General features: G+C 34.7%; 3 protein-coding genes across 4 annotated transcripts; 1 reads left to right on the top strand and 2 right to left on the bottom strand.

Annotated features, from left to right (window-relative positions):
• Nucleotides 1-241: 241 nt before the first annotated feature.
• LOC119189246 (insecticyanin-A-like) lies at nt 242-9,049 on the bottom strand. The gene is made up of 5 exons (XM_037438378.1): nt 8,645-9,049; nt 8,211-8,361; nt 5,290-5,503; nt 4,826-4,924; nt 242-1,812 (listed from the first exon to the last, which is right to left on the bottom strand). Exons 2-5 carry the CDS (start codon nt 8,316-8,318, stop codon nt 1,595-1,597), a joined length of 639 nt encoding a protein of 212 aa, XP_037294275.1. The 5' UTR covers nt 8,319-8,361; nt 8,645-9,049; the 3' UTR covers nt 242-1,594.
• Nucleotides 9,050-14,155: 5,106 nt separating this feature from the next.
• LOC115446819 (lopap) lies at nt 14,156-19,596 on the top strand. Its single transcript, XM_030173618.2, has 4 exons — nt 14,156-14,339; nt 15,696-15,903; nt 18,632-18,730; nt 19,171-19,596. Exons 1-4 carry the CDS (start codon nt 14,217-14,219, stop codon nt 19,359-19,361), a joined length of 621 nt encoding a protein of 206 aa, XP_030029478.1. The 5' UTR covers nt 14,156-14,216; the 3' UTR covers nt 19,362-19,596.
• Nucleotides 19,597-20,584: 988 nt separating this feature from the next.
• Nucleotides 20,585-24,080, bottom strand: LOC115446817 (insecticyanin-A-like). 2 transcript variants are annotated; one of them, XM_030173617.2, is made up of 4 exons: nt 23,910-24,076; nt 22,644-22,875; nt 21,188-21,289; nt 20,585-20,806 (listed from the first exon to the last, which is right to left on the bottom strand). In XM_030173617.2, the coding sequence occupies exons 1-4, from the start codon at nt 24,021-24,023 to the stop codon at nt 20,616-20,618; spliced, it is 639 nt and encodes a 212-aa protein (XP_030029477.2). In that variant the 5' UTR covers nt 24,024-24,076; the 3' UTR covers nt 20,585-20,615. The 2 variants fall into 2 exon arrangements, with proteins under 2 accessions (XP_030029477.2, XP_037294184.1); XM_037438287.1 differs by lacking the exon at nt 21,188-21,289 and having other exon boundaries at nt 23,910-24,080.
• Between the last annotated feature and the right edge of the window lie 761 nt (nt 24,081-24,841).

The following is a 24,841-nucleotide window of genomic DNA, read 5'->3' on the forward strand; positions in this document are numbered from 1 at the left end:
TTATTTATTATAAATTTCGAATAGAATGCTTCTAAAAAACACGGTTATCGCGCTAACCGTTAAGGTATTAGCGATGATTCATAAACCGTTTCATTGGGAAGATACTCGACATACAGAGATATCAACTCGTAAATTAACATATAGAAATTAGAATTTTCAATCATAGAAAAAGCAGATTGAGACTTTCACCAAGAAAGGAATTTCACAAGTCGAAGTTAGTGAACAATAAAAAAACAGCTTATTAATATATTATAATAAACGTTTAAATTTAGTTTCATTTAAATTAATCAGCATACAATTTGTTTCAATTAAAAGAGGTAGAATAATTACTATGAAATAAAACAATTTACGGATTTTATTCTGGCTCTTTATATTATTATTTTCTCCCGACGTTTCGAAGACTGCAGTCTTCAGGTCACAGGTAGGAGGACTCACGAAGGCTGCAAAGCCTTCGAAACTTCGGCAGATAATAATAACATAAATTTACCGGAATAAAATTAAATAGTTTTATTACAATGTTTAACATTCACGTAAACATAAGAAATCATTAACTACAGTATATTACATCACATAATGTGATGGATATTAAATAAATTCTCAATACAGTTCAAGCGAACCCGCTTACTTTTAGTTACCACATTAAAGATGAATCTCATAGTCTCATCTATTGAAAGAGTTTCAGGACTTCTAAACTGATGAGGTGGTTTAGGTAACAAAGTAAATATATTTGTAATGGCGTTTTTATATTAGATCATTTTTAATTTTAGCATTATTCAGGGCTCAAGTTTACACATAGACTTGGGAATGGACTGAGTAAAAGCGACAAAAAATATACTACTCATTAGAAAAAGTGATTATAATATCAGCCCTGTATTATATACTTTCCCACTAATGGGCACGGGTTTTTAATATCTACAATACTATACCATTCTTCAAGTCTATGAATTAATATCATAAATAACACCTCAAACGCTATAATTGTAACGCTTCCATTGGCCTCAACATAAATAATCTAATAACTACAATGTACTTAGCAATAATAATACTCCATAGCCTCAACAAACAGACAAAAATTAATTTACTTTCAATTCCTAAATTCGGCAACAACCAAAGCTACATTATATTCGATAGATACTATAAACGAGATATCAGCAATAAAGTTCAAAATACTCTAAATTTTAACAGCTGATTTTGGCTTAAAAATATTTCACAGCTTATGTCATATCCAAAAATATTAAGAGCCTGTTTCACAAGTTCAAGTAAATTTAATTTGACAGTTATTGTATTAAATAGGTAATGCAGATAGTACTAATTTTACTTCTAATTTATTTGGTAGCATAGATCAGAGTGTAACTTATGTATTTGGTCGGCTTATATATTTATGTAAAGTATGATTTACTCAGAAGTTGCGAAACAGGCCCTTACTATATCAAAACAATTGTATAATGTTAAACATTCATCTCAAGAATTAACGTATTCAAAACAAATTTAATCTAACTCTAATTTAACAGTTTAATTTTGGTATAAATACTCTTGGGAAGCGTTCCATAATGTATTAATAAACAAACAAGATTAGCCTCTTTAAATCGATCTTCTAATACATCCTTCTCAGTAACGCGATGGCGGCAGCGGAAGCCATGATTAACGCAGAGGAATCTAGCTGACTGCTTCCATTAATTCTGCATGTGTCTTCTGTGTTATTAAACGTGATGAACGGCGTGTCTTGGAGAGTGTAGTTTGCTATAGCCTGGTCAAGCTTCGTTGCATCCAGGTCTTTCAGATGAGGAGACCTCGTCAGCTTCCATATTTCATCTGGAAATATAGAGAATTTGTTTATTGGCTGAAATCAGAGTGGGTAAGCTCCTGTTTTAGTTAGCTCAATGTAGGCACAGCAAAGACCACACTGACCTTGATTGTAAGGTTAGTAGGATCCAGATAGAATGTCGGTGGTGAGAGATGATTACCCCACACCAGTCGCAACAATTATGCCGGCCTATTCCTTTTCTTGTTTAACTCAACCCAGAGAGATAGAAAACATTTTTTTATAAGGAAACATTTAACATTCGTTCCACCAAAATTCAATCGAATTACAAAGGGATCATCGTAACTCGATGAAAAAACACAATTATCCTACAAAAATAAGAGGAAAAACTAATCAAAACAAATTGATACAAAGCAAAATCACGCGGTTTTCCGTACGAATGCCCTCGACCTCCATTCAACCAATAAATTACTACCTCACTACCGCTACTGCCCACTGCACAATGGTCACATTAAATATAAAGCGACAAAAAATAGGAACTAGTCAAAATAGATCATGCTGTCTTTTTCTCGCATGATTGGCTTTGGCTTCGACAGGAACGTATGTCTTAGCCCTAAACATGAAACATATTTGGAATGTTCTCTAACTTTTTTTTTATTTGTTGCTTGTTTCTTTTTGTTATATATCCTTATTATTTTATTTTGGACTTTCTTCCATTAAAAATATCATTAACATGACATATTCCTTATTCTCACAAACATACAAAAGAGAATATTAGGATGAGATCTGTTATTTTACAATCAGAACCCAAATTATCATAGTGTGTGTTAACCTACTTATATTTTCGTCTATGTAACGATATGGTTCTCATATAAAAAATCGACATGATAATGAAGTTTTATTAGAAACTAGCATTTGGTCGCGGCATTGCCATGGTGAAGGTTTTTCCAGGATAAAAGTCCTGCTCTGTTTCCTAAGATGAAATTGAACCTATATTTAAAGGTAGTTCTCTAGCAAAACATGTGTGAAAACTGCATTCAATTCCATTCAATTGTTTTTGCGTGAGTCGTACACAAACATACACACAGACAAAAAATTAAAAAAACTGTTGTTTTGGCTTCTGTTGCTCTAGTAAAGATCGCCCATATTAGTTTTGCTTCAATATCTATAATGTACTGTCACAATTTATGTATATCTAATATCAATAGATTTCAAAGTTTTTTACAGATTACTAAACAAAATTTTATTTTCTACTAAGATCGTGACTGCTCATGAAAAAATTAACGGAAAAAAAATCAATATATTTGTGTCATTCGCGTGGATGGTATTTTTCCAGAAATCATTACTTGCTGCGGCGTAGTCGGGTAAAATGTCTCCAATATACACATCTGCCATGCCCTTTAGTCCACAGAGGTCACCTTATAAAGAACTAATCAACATATTTATTCCAATAGAAATAAGTGGATCAACGCCCATACGCCGACCAAAATGATAAAAGAGCAACGCGTGGTTGAAATAACGATACTTATGAATCTGTAAATTTACGAATGAATGTATAAAAAACGAGGAATATTTACGAAAAAATAAATAAGGTAGGGTCGTAACCTCTGGAAACCTATTAACCTACTATTTTTTTGTAAATGAGTTGTTCGTCTCTTTTAGTTCCATAATATAGTACTTAGTACTAATATTATAAATGCAAATGTTTGGGTGTTTGTTAGAAGTAAACGCTAAAACAACTGAATGGATTTGGATGAAATATGGCATACGGGTATGCCATGTTTTGCGTTAAAACATAGGCTACTTTTCATCTCGCTCATTTGTCATTTGCGTGGTACACTGTTTAGCGACTTTTTTTTAGCAAGAAAGGCTTTATATGCGGGTAATGCCACAAGCGATGGCTTTTAATGAATAAATCTAACTAAATATTAAAATAGTAGAGGCACTCTATAGATATATTCGAATCTACTGCTTCACAGAAATCCGTCAATGTCATTAGTTGCTGTTGATCCAAAAGCCCAATACACTAACCGAACAGGGGCCTTATTCTCTATCCCGCACGTTATTTAAACAGTGTGTAACAAGCACGTAACACAACGCATCATGTTTAGGACTATAGAAATTTGGCTTACAGAATACCATTCCACGCACATTTCTCGAAGATAACATGACACGGCCGCGTTACGCGTTTACACTATCATACAGAATAAGGGCCCAGGGCTGCAACCATGCTTCTTTTGAAATTTATAGAAGACTAGATTTTGCCTGCGACTCCACCCGCCTGATAAAGTTTTCAGGATAAATAGTAGCCTATAGCACTCAGGGGTAATATAGCTTCTATAAGTGGAAAAAATCCAAACTAGTTAAGTAGTTCCTTAGATAACGCGGTCAAACAAACAAACAAACTCTTCAGCTTTATATATTAGTATAGATTTTATTTTTACTTAACATCAGATTCTTTTGTTCACTTGACTGTTTTAAATAAAGATTTGGATCACAATTTTATCCTATTACGTTACTTTCTATTTAAAATTGACCCAGCCAAAGACATTTTTCAATCCAAGAAGAACAAGAATGTGTGTCTTCTGCTTATCAAACTTTGACATTAGCAGAATTATCACAAAAACGATGATTATATCACAACCAATTCGAATTGGTCTTTAAAAAAATGGTATGGTAAATACTTACAAAAAAAAATAATAAAAATAAATTAAAAAGCAGCGATAGCCTTGTTGGGTGTGGAACGGACTGCCGAGACGAATGTCCGCAGGTTCAAATCCCCAAGGGCACACACCTCTGACTTTTCTAAAAAATCATGTGTGTATTCTTTGTGAATTTATCGTTCGCTTTAACGGTGAAGGAAAACATCGTGAGGAAACCTGCACATCTGAGAAGTTCTCTATAGGAATTTCGAAGGTGTGTGAAGTCTACCAATCCGCACTAGGCCAGCGTGGTGGACTAAGGCCTAATCCCTCTCAGTAGTAGAGGAGGCCCGTGCTCAGCAGTGGGCAAGTACATAATACAGGGCTGATATTATTATTATTATTATTATTAAATACTTACAAGTGCTGCTATTCCCATCATTATTGTCGTAGCAGGCGAAGATAACAGCATAGTGCTCATAGCTTATGTCCAGGAAAGAGTACGTTTCCGTTCTGTTGTCTGAAACATCAATTAACTGATAATGATACGATCAGGTGATAAGATTACAATAGTGCTAAGGTTAGAATTTGGAATGAATGATTAACTGGATGAATTATAAAATCTTAGTAAGAATTATTAATGAAATATACCCGTGATCACGAAGGCTGCAAAGACAGTTTCTTTTTTTTTATGGAATCCACTTTTGCTAGGTTTTTTTGAAGAAATATGACTAACAAAACATACTTATTCGATAAAGCAAAGATACAATATCAAAGTAATAATTAAACTGTCATATTCATTAAGTTCGTAGACTAAATCAAAGGTAGAGACTTGAACAAGCAAAACAAAGAACAAAAGCTAAATACAGAAATTATTCATCGCACCATTATAAGTAACCATCAGCAAGTCGCCGCCAGTACTATTACTATTCGGGTCAGGAGTCAAAGCAACAGATCCATTGTAGTAGGACACAGTGTTGTTTGAGATCCATCGGATGGATACACCCAGGGTGTCTTGATGGTCGAAGATGATCATCGCGCAGTCGCCCTGGACGTCCAGGTCCGTTGCAATAGCTGATATGTACCAGGTTCCGTCCATCTGAGGAATAAAAAGGAAAGAATTTTGAAAATAATACTTTGAATTCTATTTTTAGGTCAGGGATTGTTTTCGGCGCAAAAAATAAAAATGTATTGAATCATGTCTTTCTAATTTAACGTCTAATAAGCGGATTTTAAAGAAGGAATCAAAGAGGCCAGCTGGGCCAAAAGGTGAAACTTTTCAAAAAGGAACCCGACACAACATATAGGTACTAATATTCATAAATGCGGTCTGCAAATCATTCTAAAGATAATTAGATTTTACTACATACAGGGAAGCCGGCAGGAATCGGGTTGATCGCTGAGGCCAGACTAATTATGCGGACAGCTAAGAGTTGTAACCATCTTCGCTCGTGGATATATTTTTAACCGTTGCTGCATTTAACATCAGCCATACATTTTTTAAACATTGCCAATTAAATGACAAGACCAGCATGTGATTGTTCTGATAGTATACTATAAATTAACTGCCAGAAGCGGACCCACTTTGCCAAACATTAAAATGAAAATAGTAAAAAAGATTTCACTAATAAGAGACTACAATACCAACACGCTGTTAGGAACTTATCTAAAGCGGATAAAGCCACGAGAAGAAGCTATTTAGATAAAGAATCATCCAATTAATCACACAATGAATAATCAAAAAAAAATAACCATCGATCGTATTAATTACGATGACAAACAAAATACATTATTAGCTACAGACCATTCCTAGCATGATTTGGAAGAAATCAGGAAGTAATTCAGTAAAATAGATTTTAGCAATCCACTGGTCTACATCAAAATTTTATTTCTTCTATGGATCTTTTCGTTTCAGAATTGATCACGTCAAAGAACATCGAGCTCTGATATAGGAAAACATGAGCGCCGAAGTATGCAGCTTGTTTATCGTAAGGCGGTCTGAATCTTTTTAGAAGCCTATGTTTATTATAGTGATAGACATTCTGTAGCGGATAATAATGATGATGATACATTTTATATTTCAATCAGAACATTACTTTGTAAATGTAAATATTTTACAATAGATGGCATAATTAAATTGGGTTCATTAAAACATAAGCCTAAGCATAACATTGAATTTTAACATTTAAGCATAACATTTTACTTTTAAAAAAGTTTACAAGTCTAAAGTTTTGAATTAAATAAGAAATCATTAGTCCATAAACTAAGCCTAAATCTAATATTTGTAGGCATTTTATAAGTCCAAGCATTATTATTTAATACAAACAGTTTTATTTGATTATTGATAACTTATGTAAGCGATTTTGTCAATGGTAGTTTATTCTTCTCATCGTAATCCTTGATTTGTTGAGACCTGTAATATTTTACGGAAGTTTTGGATAACAATGATAACTTATATCAAAATTCGTAGTTAATTTTAGGTGTTGCTCGAAGAAATAACACACCTCATTGTTTTATTTATTTAAAAAATATATGCGAGGGTAATGTAACACAAGGCATAAACGTAATGTAAAATATGAAGCCACAATTAACTGTAATGTGTTATGCAATAATTCTGATAAATTTTCTATTTGGAAAATAAATATTTTGATTTGTGAAGTTACAAATTGGTTTTCTGTGTACCATTTCATGGACAAAACATTTTTTACGTTTGTTTAAGACTACATCATTCTTAATGTCTATTTAAATCGCAATACGTATTTTGGTGTGTGTATTCAGAATTTGTACTTTTTCACCCATTCATCAACTATTGTATCACGTAAGTTAAATGAAAATAATTTGAAAAATTCGAAACAATGAGCGATGGGATCGCGAGATCTATTTATGCATCTAGACGATGCTACAATTTCGGGATTTCGTAGATCCTAATATCTGTTTACACACAAACCTTTCTGTAAAATTCACAAAATCAATTACACATCAATTCTAAACTATTGCCTTCGGTACAAAAAGTGAACCTTGTAACAAACGCAATCATTGTTATTCGTGAAATTATTGATTAATCGACCTTGAATACAAAGTTTTGTTATATAAATGGATTCGCATTTCTTACAAAATGTACGGAGAAGAAGATTTTTACAATATCTGACGTTAAAATTACTCGAACTTTGTAGCTTTATAAGCAATTGGGTCGAATGACAACAACAGTTTTTGCATAAAATGACCATTATCTTGTTGATTGTACATATTTTTTAAAACCACTGAATGTAAATATCAATATCTTCAAAAATGATGAATAGTTTCTAAAGTCAATCTTCTTGTAGCTACAATAATTAAGTTGACCTTATGACCAGTGCCCTGCCTCAAAAATCCATTGTACGCAAGTATTATTGGAAAGTTACAGTGCTTATACCACACTAATATCTGGAATTATGTCCCGATTGAAATCTTTGGCTAACAGAAAACTACATTATCTCCGATTGCTTTGAACTTTTCTCAGAAATAAACTTATATGCGACCGGATCCACGACATTTAGCTCACGCCAATAAATCAAGGTATGGAATATTTAATCATAATAACAATATTTATAGATAATAATAAGATTATTGTAATTCAATATGTAAATCTTCATTTTAATTAGGAATCAGGTTTCAGCACTAACTACTAATATTCTTGAAAATTTTCCGGTTTCGAATCTAACGAAGTTTCAGTTTCCGGAATTTCTATCGTATATCACGAATTCCAAGGTGACATTGAATCATTCGCTTACTGAGAACCCTCTTCTAAAAATAAAATAAAGACTCACTTCTTTCCAATCGAGTTCCCTCGGTGCGACCACCGGACATGTTTCGTTCCTCACAACCGACTCCACTTTAGCAAACACAAGTCCCAGCACAATACTAAGGATGAACATTATGGAACCTTGTCACACAGACGCTACGGCGGATGACCAACGACTGAGAACAAATAAAAATGCAACCATTTATATAATGATTGTTTTTTGTACAGCATCTTTTGTGAATGAGGCTATTGAAATGCCATAGATGGTGGCGATGGGTCTAATAAACCCCGAAATGGTGGGAACGCGCTGAGATTACATTATCGAATATTATGAGGAGTTGAACTCTTCATCAATATTTTCAGGTATCTTCAGCATCACCCCTCAATTAGTACACTAAAACAAAGACACAACTAGTGACTAACATAGAGAAAGAACTCAAAAATTGGTTAATTTCTCACAATTAAATATTGTTGCTCAATAAGCTATTTAGTTAGATTAACGTGGTCGCACTCCATCATAATGGTGTGGTGAACCACAGCACAGCTTTGTTTTGATGTCCATTATCCATTAATTTATTATTCGTAATATCAAATGCAGTTTTTTGGACCGATTTCTTCTTCTTTTGTATTTTGGTGACCGATTTTTGACGGAGTCTGACAATTCCTTTTAACTCACAAAACGCTACGTTATCACTAAGTTTTTTGCCTATAGGCACCTTTTTATCTTTGGATAGGACTTTTATAGGGGTGACGTCACAAGCAGAATCTATAATATCGGTAATGTCTTATCGCCATCTACATAAACGTTGGATATATTAATTACTTTCTCAACATCTACAATGGCTGCAGCAACTAAAGACATTGCTCTGAGCCTATGGACAAAACGAAACGGCTTTAAATGTTTTAAATTTTACGGTGTTTATAATAAGGTATTGTTTAGTCTAAACGTTTTTTCCGACGCCGAATTTGAACTCGCGTTTCTTAGTTTCTAGATCAACAATACGCTTTCCTTCTTTAATGACCAACCATAACCAAAATATTTGTAGGTAACTATTCTTGCGAGAAAGTTCCAGAATACAATTTTTGATTATAACTTTTCACATCCCATATCACCCAATTGAAATGTTTCCAGGTATTGAAACTTATAAAACACCTTCCAAATATTATTGTAAGATTACTCCAAGAATTTCGTGAGAGACCGTGTGTGAGGGATAATTAGTTTCTTTGCGTTGATCAGTCCAATCGTTTTTTTTTTTTTTGTGTTAGAAAATTTCCAGACACCCTGAGGTTTTTTCCTGACAACCTGTTTGTCCATAATGAATCTCACAACACCATACTTCGCATTTCAAACGTTTAGTGTGAACAATGTCTTAGCTCAATTCACTTGCACAAGTTCATTTCAATTTTACCAATGGAATACAAACTCTATAACATCCAAACAAGATTTAAAATCGCTTGAATGATAAATATCTCTCAATCCACTCTGCTGGAGAATGACGGCCACTGAAATGTTGTATGCATAGTTAATAGGATTATAAAATATGTCTTACGATCGTCCCCTAAATGATAATATGCTTTTTGTTATATACCTGCAAATCCTAGAATTAAATCAGCGCAATCCGTTTTTCTAGGATCAATTTTAGAAATACTTCATTTGCATAAAACATAGAATATAAATGACACCATGATATACATAACCAGTTAGGCTTGGGGCACATTAATGATCACAATAAAGGAATTAACATGGCGTTAATTCCTTTATTGTGATTTAAAAAAGTTGTATAATTGTAAAATGTAGGTAGATATTGTAACTTTGACTTTACGGATGAACAACACCTCAGTCCCCCCCGTGACCATGAAGGCTGCAAAGTCTTCGAAACGTCGGGAGAAAATAAAATACTAGCACCGCGATAGAATCCGAAAATTAGTTTAATTTCAATGTCTAACATTCGCGTAAACATAAGAAATCATTATGGCGTTAAATGCATTAAATTAAATCATGTAAAATGAAATGTCAAATCGACTGATACAGTAATAATAATATTTGATATTAATGTACCATCAATATTACACTAGACCAGGTCTAAAGAGAAAATTGGCTGGCTCTACTATTTACCTAAAAACTAAAATGATTCCTTTCTAGTCGAATTTCGGCCACGGCGGCCAATCTCAATGGGGATCAGTCAGGTACGCGGGATATATGCACTAGTTCCTTTCCTCTATTCCTAGTGAGACGGAAATCCGTCATGACTGGAGTTATATCAGGCTCAGGACCGACAGCTTTATTTGCTTTCCGATGCATGGGGGTATCATAACAAAACAAAACGGCCCAGCGGAAGATCAGCGCTGGTTTTTATCAGCATATGCTGAGCTGGGTTCGCTTTAGTGACGAGCAAATAGATTTAAGTGTATTAAATTTGTAATTACTTATATTATGTAAATTTGCTTGTTACAAATAAATATTTTCTTTCTTTCTTCTTCTTCTTTCTTTCTTTATACCGTCAACTTCCTGACTCCGAGCTACGACTGAATCATTTTAAGATGAAAAAACCCAATCGCAATTATGTTTTGGCTAGACCAGGGATTCGAACCCAGGACCTCAGCGCGGTAGTCGTACCTGTAATGTGTTCAATTAGAATTTCGCCACTGAGGCAGTAGAAGAAAACATATTTTGCGTTTAAGCATCCAATGTGGTTATTGACCAGCACTCAAACATTTCTGAAGAAGACAGACTAACGGAAGAGACATAATGATTTCTTATGAAAAAATTTAAAAAAGCGCGATAAAATCCGTAAAATAGTTTTATGTTAATGGAAACGAGACGTTTATTCGCTCTGTCTCTTTCTATAAAAGGTTATTTTGTAATGGTATAGATATAGTGTCTTTGTGTGTATATATTTTTTTATAATATGATAAAATTCCCTAAATGTAAATGTATGTGGTGACTTTACTGGTGGTAGGTCTCTCATATGCGAGAGTCCGCCTGGGTAGATACCACCGCAATGTCTATTTCTGCAGCTTAGCCGCATTGTCTAGTCACTCTTATGTTCCGGTTTGAAGTACATTGTAGCCAGTGTAACTACTAGGCATAATAAGCCTTAACATCTCACGTTGGATGGCGAACGCAGTAAAATACCAAACAATACTTTGTAATTCGAGTCACTGGATGGTATTTTTACTGTTGATGGGCGTTCGTATCGGTTACCATCAGACGAACAGCAAGCTCGTCTCGTCATTGAAAAAAAAAATACTGTCCCACTTCTAAACGCAGGCCCTATTTAAAATAGAGAGGTTTTCTCCACAAAGCGATAATTTATTTTTTTATTCTAGTTGCATGATGAGACGAACATGCCACTCGCTTAATGGTAAGCGATACGACCACCCATAAATAGTAGCAACATCATTTACAACTTTGAAATTGGTGCACTTTACATAGCTTTAAATTTGATGAGTGTACTACTACTGTGTATCGGTGTGAAGAATATTGTATATTGCTGGTGGTAGGAAAAAAAAAATATATGCCTAGATAGCGACCACCGTACACAAGGTAAAACCCGCCATAATGGTCCACGTAAGTGTGTCGCGTTCTGGGATCAGCCTGTGTATATCCGTTTCCAACAGGCCGGCGTGATTGTGTCGACTGACGAGGGGTAATAATCTCTCGTCAGTACTCTTTCTATTGGACTTTACTCCACTTACCATCAGGTGCAGTGCCGTAGCTTTGCCGTGCCCTATAACTGGATTCTACATGCGACAAGTTGCTCCTGCAAAACGTCCTGCAGAAATTAAAGTCAAGAATTTTCAAACTTCCAATCTATTTTTCGCAGTGACGTGTATTTCGTTAACACATCGTGAGGAAGTTTTACCTAAGACGTCTCCATAAGAATTTCGAATGTTTGCGAAGTCTACCAACCCGCACTGGGCTAGCGTGGTGGACTAAGCCCTGATCCCTTTCAGTAGTAGGCCCGTACGCAACAATGAATGTTTATATAAGGCCTTGAGCCGTAAGTGTATTGAAGGAATGATCAAGATTGATTGTTCGCAGGAGATCCTTAACTTTAGATACTGACCCATGGAAGAAATAACACAGGCTTAGACAATCAAAGTGATCGTAGTCAGCTCATTTTAAAGAACCAGACTTAGAATTCAGGCCATATGGGACATGAAATCTTGCCGGCCATTCGAGTAAATGAAACTGTTCTGAGTGTTTTTGTATCTTAGACATAAGGCTGAGATTAGATAATAGATATTGATACGGAATCCTTTGCAACCGCCATCTTGCATCAGACGAATCTTTGTATTACATAAATATGTTGTTATTTATTGTTGACTATAAAAATTGAATATTCATTTTGAAGAAAGACGGATTTCGAGGTACTTGGAATTTTAGTATCAAAATATATTATACTATTTTAACTTAAACTGAAAAAGCCATGCCATATATAAAAAATAATATTTTTATTAAAAACATAGGAATTATAACGTAAAGTAAACCCTCATGTAGACGGAGCGACTTTCTCGCTTCGATAAATGTGTCGACTGTCGAGAGGCAATTATCTCTCGTCATTCGAATTTCCATTGGACCCTATTTCATACATACATACATAGTACATAACTTCACGCATTTATCCCCGAAGGGGTATGCAGAGGCGCAACCAGGGCACCCACTTTTTGCCAAGTATGTTCCGTCCCATGATGTGATAGGGGGCGAGCCTATCGCCATATCGGGCACAAATTCCAGACTCCGGGCTGATACTGAGCAGAAAAAACCCAAATATCACTTTGCCCGACCCGGGATTCGAACCCAGGACCTCATAGCGCTATTGCACCGGGCATGCAATACAACTACGCCACCGAGGCAGTCGCCTATTTCACTTACCATCAATCAGGTACAGTGGGGCTTTACCATGCACGTATGAAATATAAATATATATAAATATATATATGTGTGGCAGATCCCAAACCATATTCTAAATTATGTTCCATGGGGAAGTGTATTCGCTATGCGAGCAAACTTTTGCTCTAGTTGTGCAACTAGCATTAAGCATGTTGAAGAATTCATTTATATTAGTTTTTACATCCGTTTACATACAGCCGCTTGTTTTGTCGTCTTAAGAAGCCAGGTCTAAACAAACTGGGTTAGCAGATCCGACAAATCGTACATCGTACAAATTATTGCTCAATATGGGATTCAAATCAAGGACGCACTTCGCTAACTGCGAGTCTATTGTTTTATCACTTTAAGCTACAAAATTCTGTACGATACTGAACTTTCATTAGTTGAAGTTAAGTCTCATAATGTTGAGCAATATTTTTACACTAACTATAAGGCAGGTAACAACGTTTTTTTTTATTTTTAATAGATCAAAGATATCAGAGTATAATATTATTATACTCAATGAGTTTTTATACCACAGGAAGTAAATGAAGACATTTTTTAGACTTAACATAGAATGTCTAACTAGCAAAAAATATCAAAGGTCATCTTTTGTTATATCGCTCCAGACCAAAAATAAATGATAACAAAAGACCCATTTGTTGCGAATGCATCAACAAATTAACGCAAACCGCATTTTTATTATTTAATTCTATTATACAGAATTTTATTATATTTATGGTTTCCTAAAAGGAACACTCATTGGATCATTTTGTTGTCCTCTCTGTTTATCAAGTCCCTACGCAAACTTTACATTTATTCGAAATTCTTGTATAAAATTCTCATCTACGTTTCCTTAGGATCTTTTCCTTCGTGATCGAAGCGCGCGATTAACTAATAATTTACACGTAACTTCGTAAAGTCCAAGATCTCTCTTAGGTTTTAAATCTTCGACCTTCGCCACAATTCCATTCCGAACTAGGCCATCTCAGCTTACGATGTTTGTAATCGTTTAAATTTGATAGTTGCGATATCTCCAGATGATTTTGACCGTTTTATCCCAACCTGAGATAGCATTATTCATTTTTTACTATCAGTTGCCTGATAACAATGAAAAAGATATGACAGAATCTTCGAAAACGAAGACAGAGCAAAATGTTTAGAATTCAGTTACTGGTATTTTTAACGTTTTGTTTGTTAAAAACATGTGTGGGTCAAGTGTTGCAATTTGGAGACTGTGCCGCGGTGGAGACGATGAGATACTTTGATTTAGTCAGTGTAAGTGATTATGATAAACCTTGAGACATTTTTTAAGAATGTTCTCCTCCATTTTGGTTAGAAATTCTATCAACTCGCATTTAAATTTAACTTTACATCGCAAAATACATTAGCTGGATAATAACAAATGATACGTTAATTTTCTTATTGGTTTTTTAAATTGGCTAATTAAATTCAAACATTTACGAGAAATTTTGTCTCTAATGTTATGTAATGTTAATTAAAGACATTCTGAACTTCGATGCATATTTTGATATTGAATAATTTGAGTTGAATCTTGGCATGTGATTCTAAATTTTGTTAGACTTTTGCGGTTTAACTACTGTTGTTGACAGTTGTTGCTATGCACAGTAAGATTTGATACAATGCCAAATGTGAATTTGATTATTTTTAATATAGCTTGTAATTTTGCTGCTTGTAAGATTCCCTTTTTTTTAGAGGATAAGAGGATGCGATTTTTTTTAAATCGACAAAATCTCATCGTTGGGTTATAAGCAATTCCTTTTATCCCAAACATGACTTTTAACGAATAACGAAAATTTAAAACATGAATAAATCTTTTAAATGAAGAGTATAAATGTCTGACTAGTGATTATTATAAGGTCTATGTTCCATTTGTTGCGTAAATGGAATTATAAATCACATAATTCTTTGTCGTATTCAGTAAAAATTTTCAAAAATATCGAAAGATATTTTTCTGTTATATGGACACGACAAAATAGCCCCACTGCACCTGATGTAGTGAAGTGGGCTTCAATAGAATGTCGACTGACGAGAGATGATTACCCCTCGACAGTCGATAAAATTATGCCGGCCCGGAACCGGATATACACAGGCTGATTTCGGAACACGACACACTTACGTGGGCCACTATGGTGGGTTGTAACACCTTGTGTACGGTGGTCGCTATTCGGGCGGATATACCACTAGCAAACCGACCCATAAGGCCAGCGCGATAGAAGGACGGTGGTACCTACGGAGACACCCCGTGTCCAGAAAAAGTATAATCACTTTAATCCACACCTAATATATTATGATTATTTTCTTTCATATGACAGAAGGGAAAAAGTCTATATTCAGACATCTTAGACGATTATTAAGCCTGCTTGACTATTATGACTGCTCGGTGGCGTAGTTGTATTGAGTGTGAAGTACGACAGCGCCCGGAGGTCTTGGATTTGCAACCCGGGGCAGGTAAAGTGAGCCCAGAGTATGGAATTTGTGCCTGATATGCTGTTAGGCACCGTATCATATCATGGGACGGAACACACTTGACAAAAAATACTCTGCTCACACTTCCGCCTATCCATCCCGGGATAAAAGCGTGTAAGAGATATAAGGGATTTATTTTTCCAGTTTCTCGGAACGTGGTACGAGATAGAAAGGTTTCCAACCTGGTTTGAGGACTACGGGCAGTGTGCCTACAAGCGGATCCAGTACTGCAACAGGCGTGTCGAGTTGGAACACGCCTTCATCAGGGACGGCATCCAGTTCATACTCCATGTTAACAGTACCTACAACCCTGGAGATGAAGCTATCTTCGTTATACAAGAGAATAGTATTGGTAAGTCATTATTATGAGTTGATTGCGTTGGCGCAGTTGTTTAGTACGCGGTACGACTTCCAAGCTGAGGTCTCAGTCCGAATCCCAGGGCTGTCCAAAAAAATGTGATTGGGTTTTCTGTTGCGATAATAACTTAGTCGCAGCTAAGGGTGTGGAAATTGGCGGTGGTTAAACAAAAAAAAACGCGTAAAGCCATTGGTCCTGCGCGTTACCTCTCTCCGGGCATGTCGGATTGTCGTCTCACCAGACTATGAGTAAAGGAACAGACAGTGCATCCGTGTATTGCGCACACACTTATACACTATAATATCTCCAAATTACAACCTTTTTTCATAAACATCCTTTGTTAAAATTTTATTTAACCCAAACCTAACAGGCGCTTGTATAACTTACTAGATTTAAAAAAAACTGACAAATCTACAAATTTACGCCGACAAATAAACTCTACCAAAAAACAAAAATTACGTTCGTAAAACAATATCGCAGAATCAAACTTGCTCGTACAACTTTTGTAACCTTGCGCGTACCCGTGGCCGAATTTTATTATCATTCATTTATCTATATTCAGTAGATAACTTCGGCTTTAGTAACAATAATAGAAATAATGGCCATTACATTACTGAGATGGTGATAGCCTAGTTAGGTTTGGAACGGACTGCTGTCAACCCAAGGAGACACACCTCTGACTTTCCAAAAATTTTGTGTGTATTCTTTATGAATTATGATCGCTAGCTTTAATGGTGAAGGAATACATCTTGAGGAAACCTGAAACCTGATAATTTCTCTATACTCACTCTCTCTCTCTCTATACTCTAAACTCTCTCTCGTATAGGAATTTTTAGGGCGTGGGAAGTACCAATCTACACTAGGCCAGCGTGATGGATTAAGGCTACTAATCCCTCTCAGTAAGGGAGGCCCGTGCTCAGCAGTAGGATAGTAGTCATACGGGTCTGATATTATTATATAATACTACTTTCGCTCACAGCTTCGCCCGCGTGAAGGAGTTTTTCGGGATCAATTTTTTCCGACTTACTTGATATATATTGTTATATTATGACCAAATTACACAAAATCATTGTAAAATGTAGTCTATGTGTTATTCTGACGTATAACAAATATTACTGTAAAGTATTATCCAAATCCGTTCAGTAGTTTTTTTGTGAAAGAGGAACAAACATACATCCATTCTCACAAACTTTCGCATTTATAATATTAGTTCCTACTAATATCATCATCATCATCATCCCTGTATTATATACTGTCCCACTGTTGGGCACGGGCCTCCTCAACTACTGAGTGTGATTAGGCCTTAGTCCACCACGCTGGCCTAGTGCGGATTGGTAGACTTCACACACCTTCGAAATTCCTATAGAGAACTTCTCAGGTGTGCAGGTTTCCTCACGATGTTTTCCTTCACCATTAAAGCAAACGACTTACTAATATAATATAATATAATCCTTTATATACACTGTTTTTCAACACAAGTAATTTAAAGATCTAAATGTAAATAGCATTCCTCCAAGAAGTTTGTGTTGATTTTGATACAAGCTTTGCCTGCAGCCCCGCCCGATATCGCGCTGCAGCTGGTGTCTGGGTTTTAAAATGCGATGACGTTCGAAATTGTACCTTATTACTAGGAAATTGTTATATATTCTAGACAATATTGTAATCTATACTAATTTATAAAAAGCTGAAGAATTTGTTTGAATGCGCTAATCTCAAAAACTAGCAAACCTATTTTGAAAAATTGTTCACTATTAGAGAGCTACATAACCCAGAGTTTGCTATAGGCTACGTTTTATCCCGGAAAAATATTTATTCCAGAAAAAATGTTTCACGCAGACACAACCGCAGGCAAAAGCTAGTTATAAACGGAATGAGGAGATGCAAAGGCGAATGAATCATTGTAAGCGGCATGACTTTCCATAAACAGTAGCATTACATACATAACTTTATATGTTACTCCTGCACACATTACCTTGTTCGGTATAAATTAAGCTCTAAAATATAAGAAAAATATATTTTATTATAAGGATAATAATGTAGAATATATAGAAATAAAGGAAAAAAGAAAATAAAATATATAAAAAAATAAACAGAATTATACCGATTATGCCAACGATGGGAACCATCATACAGTTCCTTGCTGCAGTACCAGCCTGACTGATACTGCTGTGCTGAACAATGTAGGTGTTGCTCGAGGCGTTCAGGAGGGCGAAGCCGCTAGCTTCGACCCTGTGAATACCCTTCCCTGCTACAAAAGTCCGTTATACACTAAACGATACCAGCGCCAAAGCAAACAAAACACAAACACTCATCACGCATTTATCCCCGGATGGGTATGCAGAAGCGCAACCAAAACATCCACTTTTCGCCAATCGTGTTCCGTCCCATGAAGTTATAAGGATCGAGCCTATCGCCATATCGGGCACAAATTCCAGACTCCGGGCTGATAATGAGCAGAAAAACCCAAATATCACACTTTGTCCGAACTAGGTTACCAGCGCCATCTACTCAAAGTTCCTTTATTTCCCATGGAAGCAATTTACTGGGTCAAGTAGCCTGGGTTAATCCAGGACACAGTCTACCCATGTGCCTAATATCATCCAATCCGTGAAGTTTTTGCTGTATTAAGAAATATCCAAACATTGTTACAAAACTTTCTCATTTATAATATTAGTAGATGAAATAAGAAGTAAGATAAGATTTTGCTTATTTATTGTCACAGATCCCGTTGGCATACCGCTGTCTGTCATAACAACAGACTATACAAACTATGCTGTTGTGTACGGCTGTAAAACAAATGAAGCACTGGGTATCAAATATAGTGAGTATATCTTTTACAATACGAAGATCCTGTATAATATGAACATTTTCGAAATTCCCATATAATTGTCTATTATAATTTGAAATCTTTAAATTTCAAACTTACCCATTTTTAACAATACATTCATTGGATTAAGCTACAAAAGATTTTTTTTTTAATATTATGTGACAAGATTTTTAAATTTTGTTTTGTGTCTTTTGAAGCCAGTGTAATTATTTGAGATAACAACCTCTCATGCCCTAGGATAGCAAGCGCAGTGGAATATCAAACAATACTTTGTAATTCAAAGAGGATGGTCTTTCTGTTTATGCACGACCGTATCGCTTACCATCAGGCGAACGGCACCTCGTCTAGTCATTCAAAGCAATTAAATATAAAACTAGATTGACCAATCTCTATTATAAATCTAAATCCAAAATATTATATTTTGTTTCTTTCAGTTCTAGCTTGGATTTTATCAAGAAACACCACATTAGATCCAGATCTCCTACGTCAAGCGCATTTAGAATTGAACTCGGTGCCCAACGCAGACGTAGCACATCTTCAACACGTGGACCAGAGACCGGAGAAATGCCACTACCACTGGACCGCGCATGTCCAGGCTGTAAACTTAAATGAAGATCAAAAATAAACTGTTAAGTAAATATGTGTTGTCACTGACATTAAGAAGCCAAGTGTTATAAGTAATGTGCCCGCGTGAAAACAAAATCTGGGATAAATATTTTCTCGGAATAAAAGTGATCTATAGCATTCAGGAGTTGTAAGTGGAAAAAAAAATCGGTATAGTAGTTTCTAAGATTAGCTCGTTCAAAGTAACAAACTCTTCATCTTTATATGATAGTACTTAGTACAGATTTGTCAAATTTCATCTGTTTTTTTTTCCATCGACATCATAACATCAGCTTTAAAATGTATATAATAATAATACCTAGTCACTTTTCCTTTGTATCCGCTATTATTACTCAACATTGGCGAAACCACCGATAGATATACAGTGGGAGCCATAAAATAAAGGATGATGAAGAAGAAGCCATAATATAAAAAGAAATTGAAGGAATTGTAGTATTTTCCTGCAGCCAAGAACATTATATATTATATATTTACTAAGACATACGTGACTAAGGGCTTGTTTCACAACTTCTAAGTAAATGATATGCTGCTAATGCTGCTCCTCATGTTAGTGTATGAACCGATGAAACTTAAAATTAACATTCTATACTTCCAAATAATTCCGTTGATGCAAAAATGACTGATGACTGCAAAGCCACTTAGTACATTTCAATTGAAATTTCGTTTGGTCTTTACTATTAACGAGCATCGTCTCGCTTACCATCATGGGGCGGCTTTTTAATTTCTTTATTCATTGATATACTACCTAAAAGACTGCCTGTATGACTACTGCTCTGATGTCTCGGGTTCTAATTTTGCTTCGGGAAAAGTGATATTTGAATTTTATATGAAGTAATAGCCAGGAGCCTGGAATTTATGCCCGATATGGAGATAGGGTCCTTATCACATCATGGGATGGAACCCATATGTTGATAAGTCTTGGTAGCATCTCTGTCCCTTCGGAAATAAAAGTGTGATTACCTAAAAAACTTCGAGCCACATTCTACGTTCAATGAAGGTTATTGATTGATGTATTTAAAGATTGACGGTACTTTCCTGTTTTATCTTAAGCCATTAATCCCGAACTGGAGTCATGATAAATCAGTTTGATATAACGAAAGATATTGATAGTAGATGTTGGCATTGTTGTTTAAATGTTTTGTTCAAAATTAAGAATGAAAGCAATTGAAATAGAGGCCTTTATCTTTGGTCTTTTTACAAAATTTAAATAATAATAAACACATAAAAGTTTTATTGGTTTAATGAGAGACCTTGATTAAATAGGCACTGGGTACCTAAACGTCATTGGCTCAGTCGGTTCATCAGTATAATATTTCGGATTACACTTTGAAAATTCATCCATTGTTAATTTTGATGCATCCAGTCCAATTTGGCTTAGTGGTTTAACAGCAAGATCCTTGGATACGTCGTTCAAGATTTGATTTCTCGACAGGATCCATACGTAGACTGCAATAAAGAATTATGAATTAAAGCTAGCAAGTTTCTTGGTTATTCATCCACAGAATATAAAATTCAATTAAATTGAAATGCTCGAATTATAAATTTGAATAAAAAAAATTAGAGCGTATCTGTATAACAATTACGTAATTCAGCATTCAAGAAACTAGTAAATGTTGATGAAAAAATACTAGAAAGTGGTTTTCTTTTTTTGGTCGACAAGTCGACCTAGCCGTTCGCCTGATGGTGAGCGATACGAATACCCATAAACAGTAGAAACACCATCCAATGCCTTGAATTACAAAGTATTATTTGATATTCCACTGCGCTCGCCATCCTTAGACATGAGGTGTTAAGTCTTATTATATCCAGTACTTTTAAAGAACTTACTGAAATGTTTATTGATCAATGGACTGTATTCGCAGGTGTAAATTGTGGCATAAAAGTTGTAGTTCGTAGCTATAACGTAAAAAGGATATCTCCTAGTTCTCACTGAAAAAAGAAGATAATCGGCATCAATAACACACATAATATAAATAACATTATATTATATAATTTACTTCCTAAAATTCCACTACATTCCTATCTCGAAACCTTGGATACAATTTCAAGATAGTTAAAATCGGTTCAATAGTTCTTTGATTCATATTATGTAAATCTTTACAATATCTTTTATCAACTAATCTTTGATAATAATCATCAACTGATTACAGATATGATCTTAATCTTCAATAAGAAACATTAAAATATGCCCGAATTATTAATAGCATATGCTATCTTATAATCTTAAACAATTACTGGATTGTTGTCAAGACACAAATAGCTCAACAATTGCTTGATTAGGGAATCGAAACCAGATCCTCAACGCTTTCACAACCTTTATATAATACCAGGAGAATTTCACTTTACTAAGAAAAAAAATGGTTTATTATAATGTTATAAAAGCACGGCAAAGCGACGTCACCGCACCTGAACGTAAGTGGAGTGGGGTCCAATAGAATGTCGACTGACGAGAGATGATTACCCCTAGACATTCGACACAATTATGCCGGCCTGATGAAACCAGATGTACACAGAGTGATCCCGGAATGCGACACTTACGAGGACCATTATAGGGGGTTTTGATACCTTGTGTACGTTGGTCGCTATTCTGCGGATATAAAATATATCCTACCACCAGCAATATTAAGGCTGACACTGGGAATCTAGGATAACTTCAGATAAGAAAAATTATATCTCTTAAATAATCATACGGTAAAGTATCTACAACCAAACTGATGGGACACTTCAGTGAAGATCAAGTACTATATTACTGAATACCACCACATTTATTAATGATCATTACATACTTACCGTCCGTACCGCAACACCTGTATGCCAAGATGGACAGTGATACGAATAATGTCACCGGGAATCGATATTGTTAGCACGCTATCAGAAACTACCTATGTAATGTTGGCATTTGTAGATGGAAAACGGCCTACCTCGAAAAGCATCTAGTTTAAATATACCTGAAAAGTTCTCCGTAAGTAATCCCAAGGTATGTGAAGTCTGCCAACCGGCATTAGTCTAGCGTTGTGGCCTAAAGACTGAACATCTTGCTATAGTAGAGGAAGCCGATGCCCAACAGTAGGACAGTATATAATAAAGGGCTGATATTAATAAAAAATTAAAGATCATACTCGATAAACGAGTTAAACTCTATGATTTCCCAAAGATCTATAACATATTTGAACTATTATACACTACTACAAAACCATACTATTGCGGCAAAATACTACGGCAAATTTTTAACATATTTTATAACATGATCTTTAGACGACTTTATAATTATACTACTACTTACATCTTCTAGGAGCATTATCAAACACAAAGGTAAGATCAAGTTTAGCAGCATCTTCGATTTTAGTTGGTATTTCCAGTTTCCCCATACTGTATCGCTGGAACAAGCCTCGGTCGATCCTTGACTGGTTCAGATAAATTCCAGTCGGCTTCGTCACCAGCTCCAGCACTGAACAGTTGTTTTTAGACTGCCCGTCGCTTGAGTAGTGGTAGCTTTGGTACCATTTGCCAAAAAACTGAAATATTTATTAGGAAACTAGTTATTGTGAAGAATTGAGGAAATTATAATTCGTTTTCTGATTTTATGGTGGTTTATTTTTATTTTTCCCAGAAGTTTCGAAGACTTTGTAGCCTTCATTGTCACGGGACTGTCTGTGGTGTTGGTCGTCAGAAAAGTCAAAATTACAATACCTACCTACATTTTACAAATATACCATTTTTTTTATAATTATTTGATAACTGTCCGATCTATGCATAATAATCTGTCTTGAAGCCAGGCAGCTGGTCTTTTCGGTTCTAAATTAATTAATATATGTGTAATAGAATCCTAGGCTAGTGCAAGCTTCGAACTATCTTCTCTATTGTTGTTCAATATCAGTAGCCTCGCAAAACATCGTAAATAGGAATCAATGTTCTTTGAAACTGTAAAAAACCGTGATAGTTTCATTTCAACATCAAAATTTCGCATCAACATAATAAATCATTATGAAATTATAACAATTATGATTGACGGTAACATAAATTAGTTATAACTTATACCTAATTATCCTTGATTTTTTTATATTATCAATATGGTGTAATCATTATCACTAGATTACCGTTTTATTACTGGATAGGGAGTTTCCAGGAAGCTAATAAGTTATTTTATCGTATAATGAATTTTATCATTGTCATGAGTTCGAACAAACGATATTGAACAAATATTAGAGAGTACTTAGAATGGTAATTGCCTAAAAAGAGGTTATTTTATGGTGGTAGCGGCTTCGCTTTGCCCTTGGCATTGCCAGTCAATGGGTGACAGTGACCACTTACCATCGTGGGCCGTTATTTCATCTGTCTTCAGTCAAAAAAAAAAAAAATAAGCCGTCACGGGACGCCTGGCAGATGTGAAACATCTTCGTATAAGTAATATGCATAAAAGACAAGATAACAGGAACTAAATAAATCATAATGAAAAATTTAAGGCCAACAATCCTGTTAATACCTGCACCTACAGATGTTTCATATCAAAAACTTATAAATAACATATAGTATTAAATTCGATCCATACATCAGCAAGTCTGAATTCCTCCTGGACCTTCAAATTCTCTGGACATTTTCCCAGCAATGTGAAATAACAAAACACATTACAAACACAAGCACAAATTATTAAAATCTTCAACATTTTACACGCTATCCCTTCTACTTCTGAGTGAAGAGTAAATTCTCACATAATTAACAGTCACATATTTATTTATAATTATCTATAGGTTATCTCACAGCTTCTTATGAATAACAGTAAATAAGATTGAAAATATTTACTGTGTTTAATAACATTTCTGAGAAAAGATAAGTTTTATTAAAATAAAAAAATATTTCACACATGCTTTCTAATAAAATCTTAAAAAAATATAGGACTATTATTCTAATAAATAAATAAATCTAATTATTTAATAGCGTTATTGTAGATGCATAAAATAAATAAAATATTTACTTATTAACACATTTGAAATTTAAGTCAACAATTTTTATTTGTAATCTCAACTCGCAAAATTTGTTAGTCATTAGATTTTAAATGAGTTAAATTTAAATTATAATAACTTTATTTCACAATATACAGACATAATCTAATATTAATTATTATTCTATTTTATTTGTAAACAAATAAGCGTCAGTTCTGAGTATTATTTACTCACAGTTTTTTTTTCTTCGAATGTGTTTTATCTCTGACCATTACGTGATTGACTGATCTTAGCATAAAGATGCGTTCAGAATAACAATATTTAAGTTTTTAATAATTAAATTAATGCAAATTTTCAGGATATGTTAACTCATTAAGTACATAAATATAAGATTTGTAAAAAAATGCCGTAATGTTGCGAACATTAAGAATTTGCCTACATGTTTTCTACGTTCTAAATTTCGAAACTCTGAAAATCTGGAATTTGGAAAAATATAATATACTACTTCTACGCACATTTTCCCTTTGATATCAAACTATAT

Source organism: Manduca sexta, chromosome 13 (genome assembly GCF_014839805.1).
Source record: "Manduca sexta isolate Smith_Timp_Sample1 chromosome 13, JHU_Msex_v1.0, whole genome shotgun sequence".
NCBI lineage: Eukaryota > Metazoa > Arthropoda > Insecta > Lepidoptera > Sphingidae > Manduca > Manduca sexta.

Excerpts from the sequence above, each read along its gene's own strand:
- LOC119189246 (XM_037438378.1), bottom strand. The coding sequence starts at position 8,318 with ATGTTCATCCTTAGTATTGTGCTGGGACTTGTGTTTGCTAAAGTGGAG. Across the intron at positions 4,925-5,289 it reads GCTGATGGTTACTTATAATG|ACAACAGAACGGAAACGTAC; the intron begins GTGCGATGAATA and ends TTGATGTTTCAG. Across the intron at positions 1,813-4,825 it reads TGATGGGAATAGCAGCACTT|ATGAAATATGGAAGCTGACG; the intron begins GTAAGTATTTAA and ends CTATATTTCCAG.
- LOC115446819 (XM_030173618.2), top strand. The coding sequence starts at position 14,217 with ATGTTTAGAATTCAGTTACTGGTATTTTTAACGTTTTGTTTGTTAAAA. Across the intron at positions 14,340-15,695 it reads GATACTTTGATTTAGTCAGT|TTTCTCGGAACGTGGTACGA; the intron begins GTAAGTGATTAT and ends TTATTTTTCCAG. Across the intron at positions 15,904-18,631 it reads TATACAAGAGAATAGTATTG|ATCCCGTTGGCATACCGCTG; the intron begins GTAAGTCATTAT and ends TTATTGTCACAG.
- LOC115446817 (XM_030173617.2), bottom strand. The coding sequence starts at position 24,023 with ATGTTGAAGATTTTAATAATTTGTGCTTGTGTTTGTAATGTGTTTTGT. Across the intron at positions 22,876-23,909 it reads AGGAATTCAGACTTGCTGAT|TTTTTTGGCAAATGGTACCA; the intron begins GTATGGATCGAA and ends TAAATATTTCAG. Across the intron at positions 20,807-21,187 it reads ATTGATCAATAAACATTTCA|TCTACGTATGGATCCTGTCG; the intron begins GTAAGTTCTTTA and ends TCTTTATTGCAG.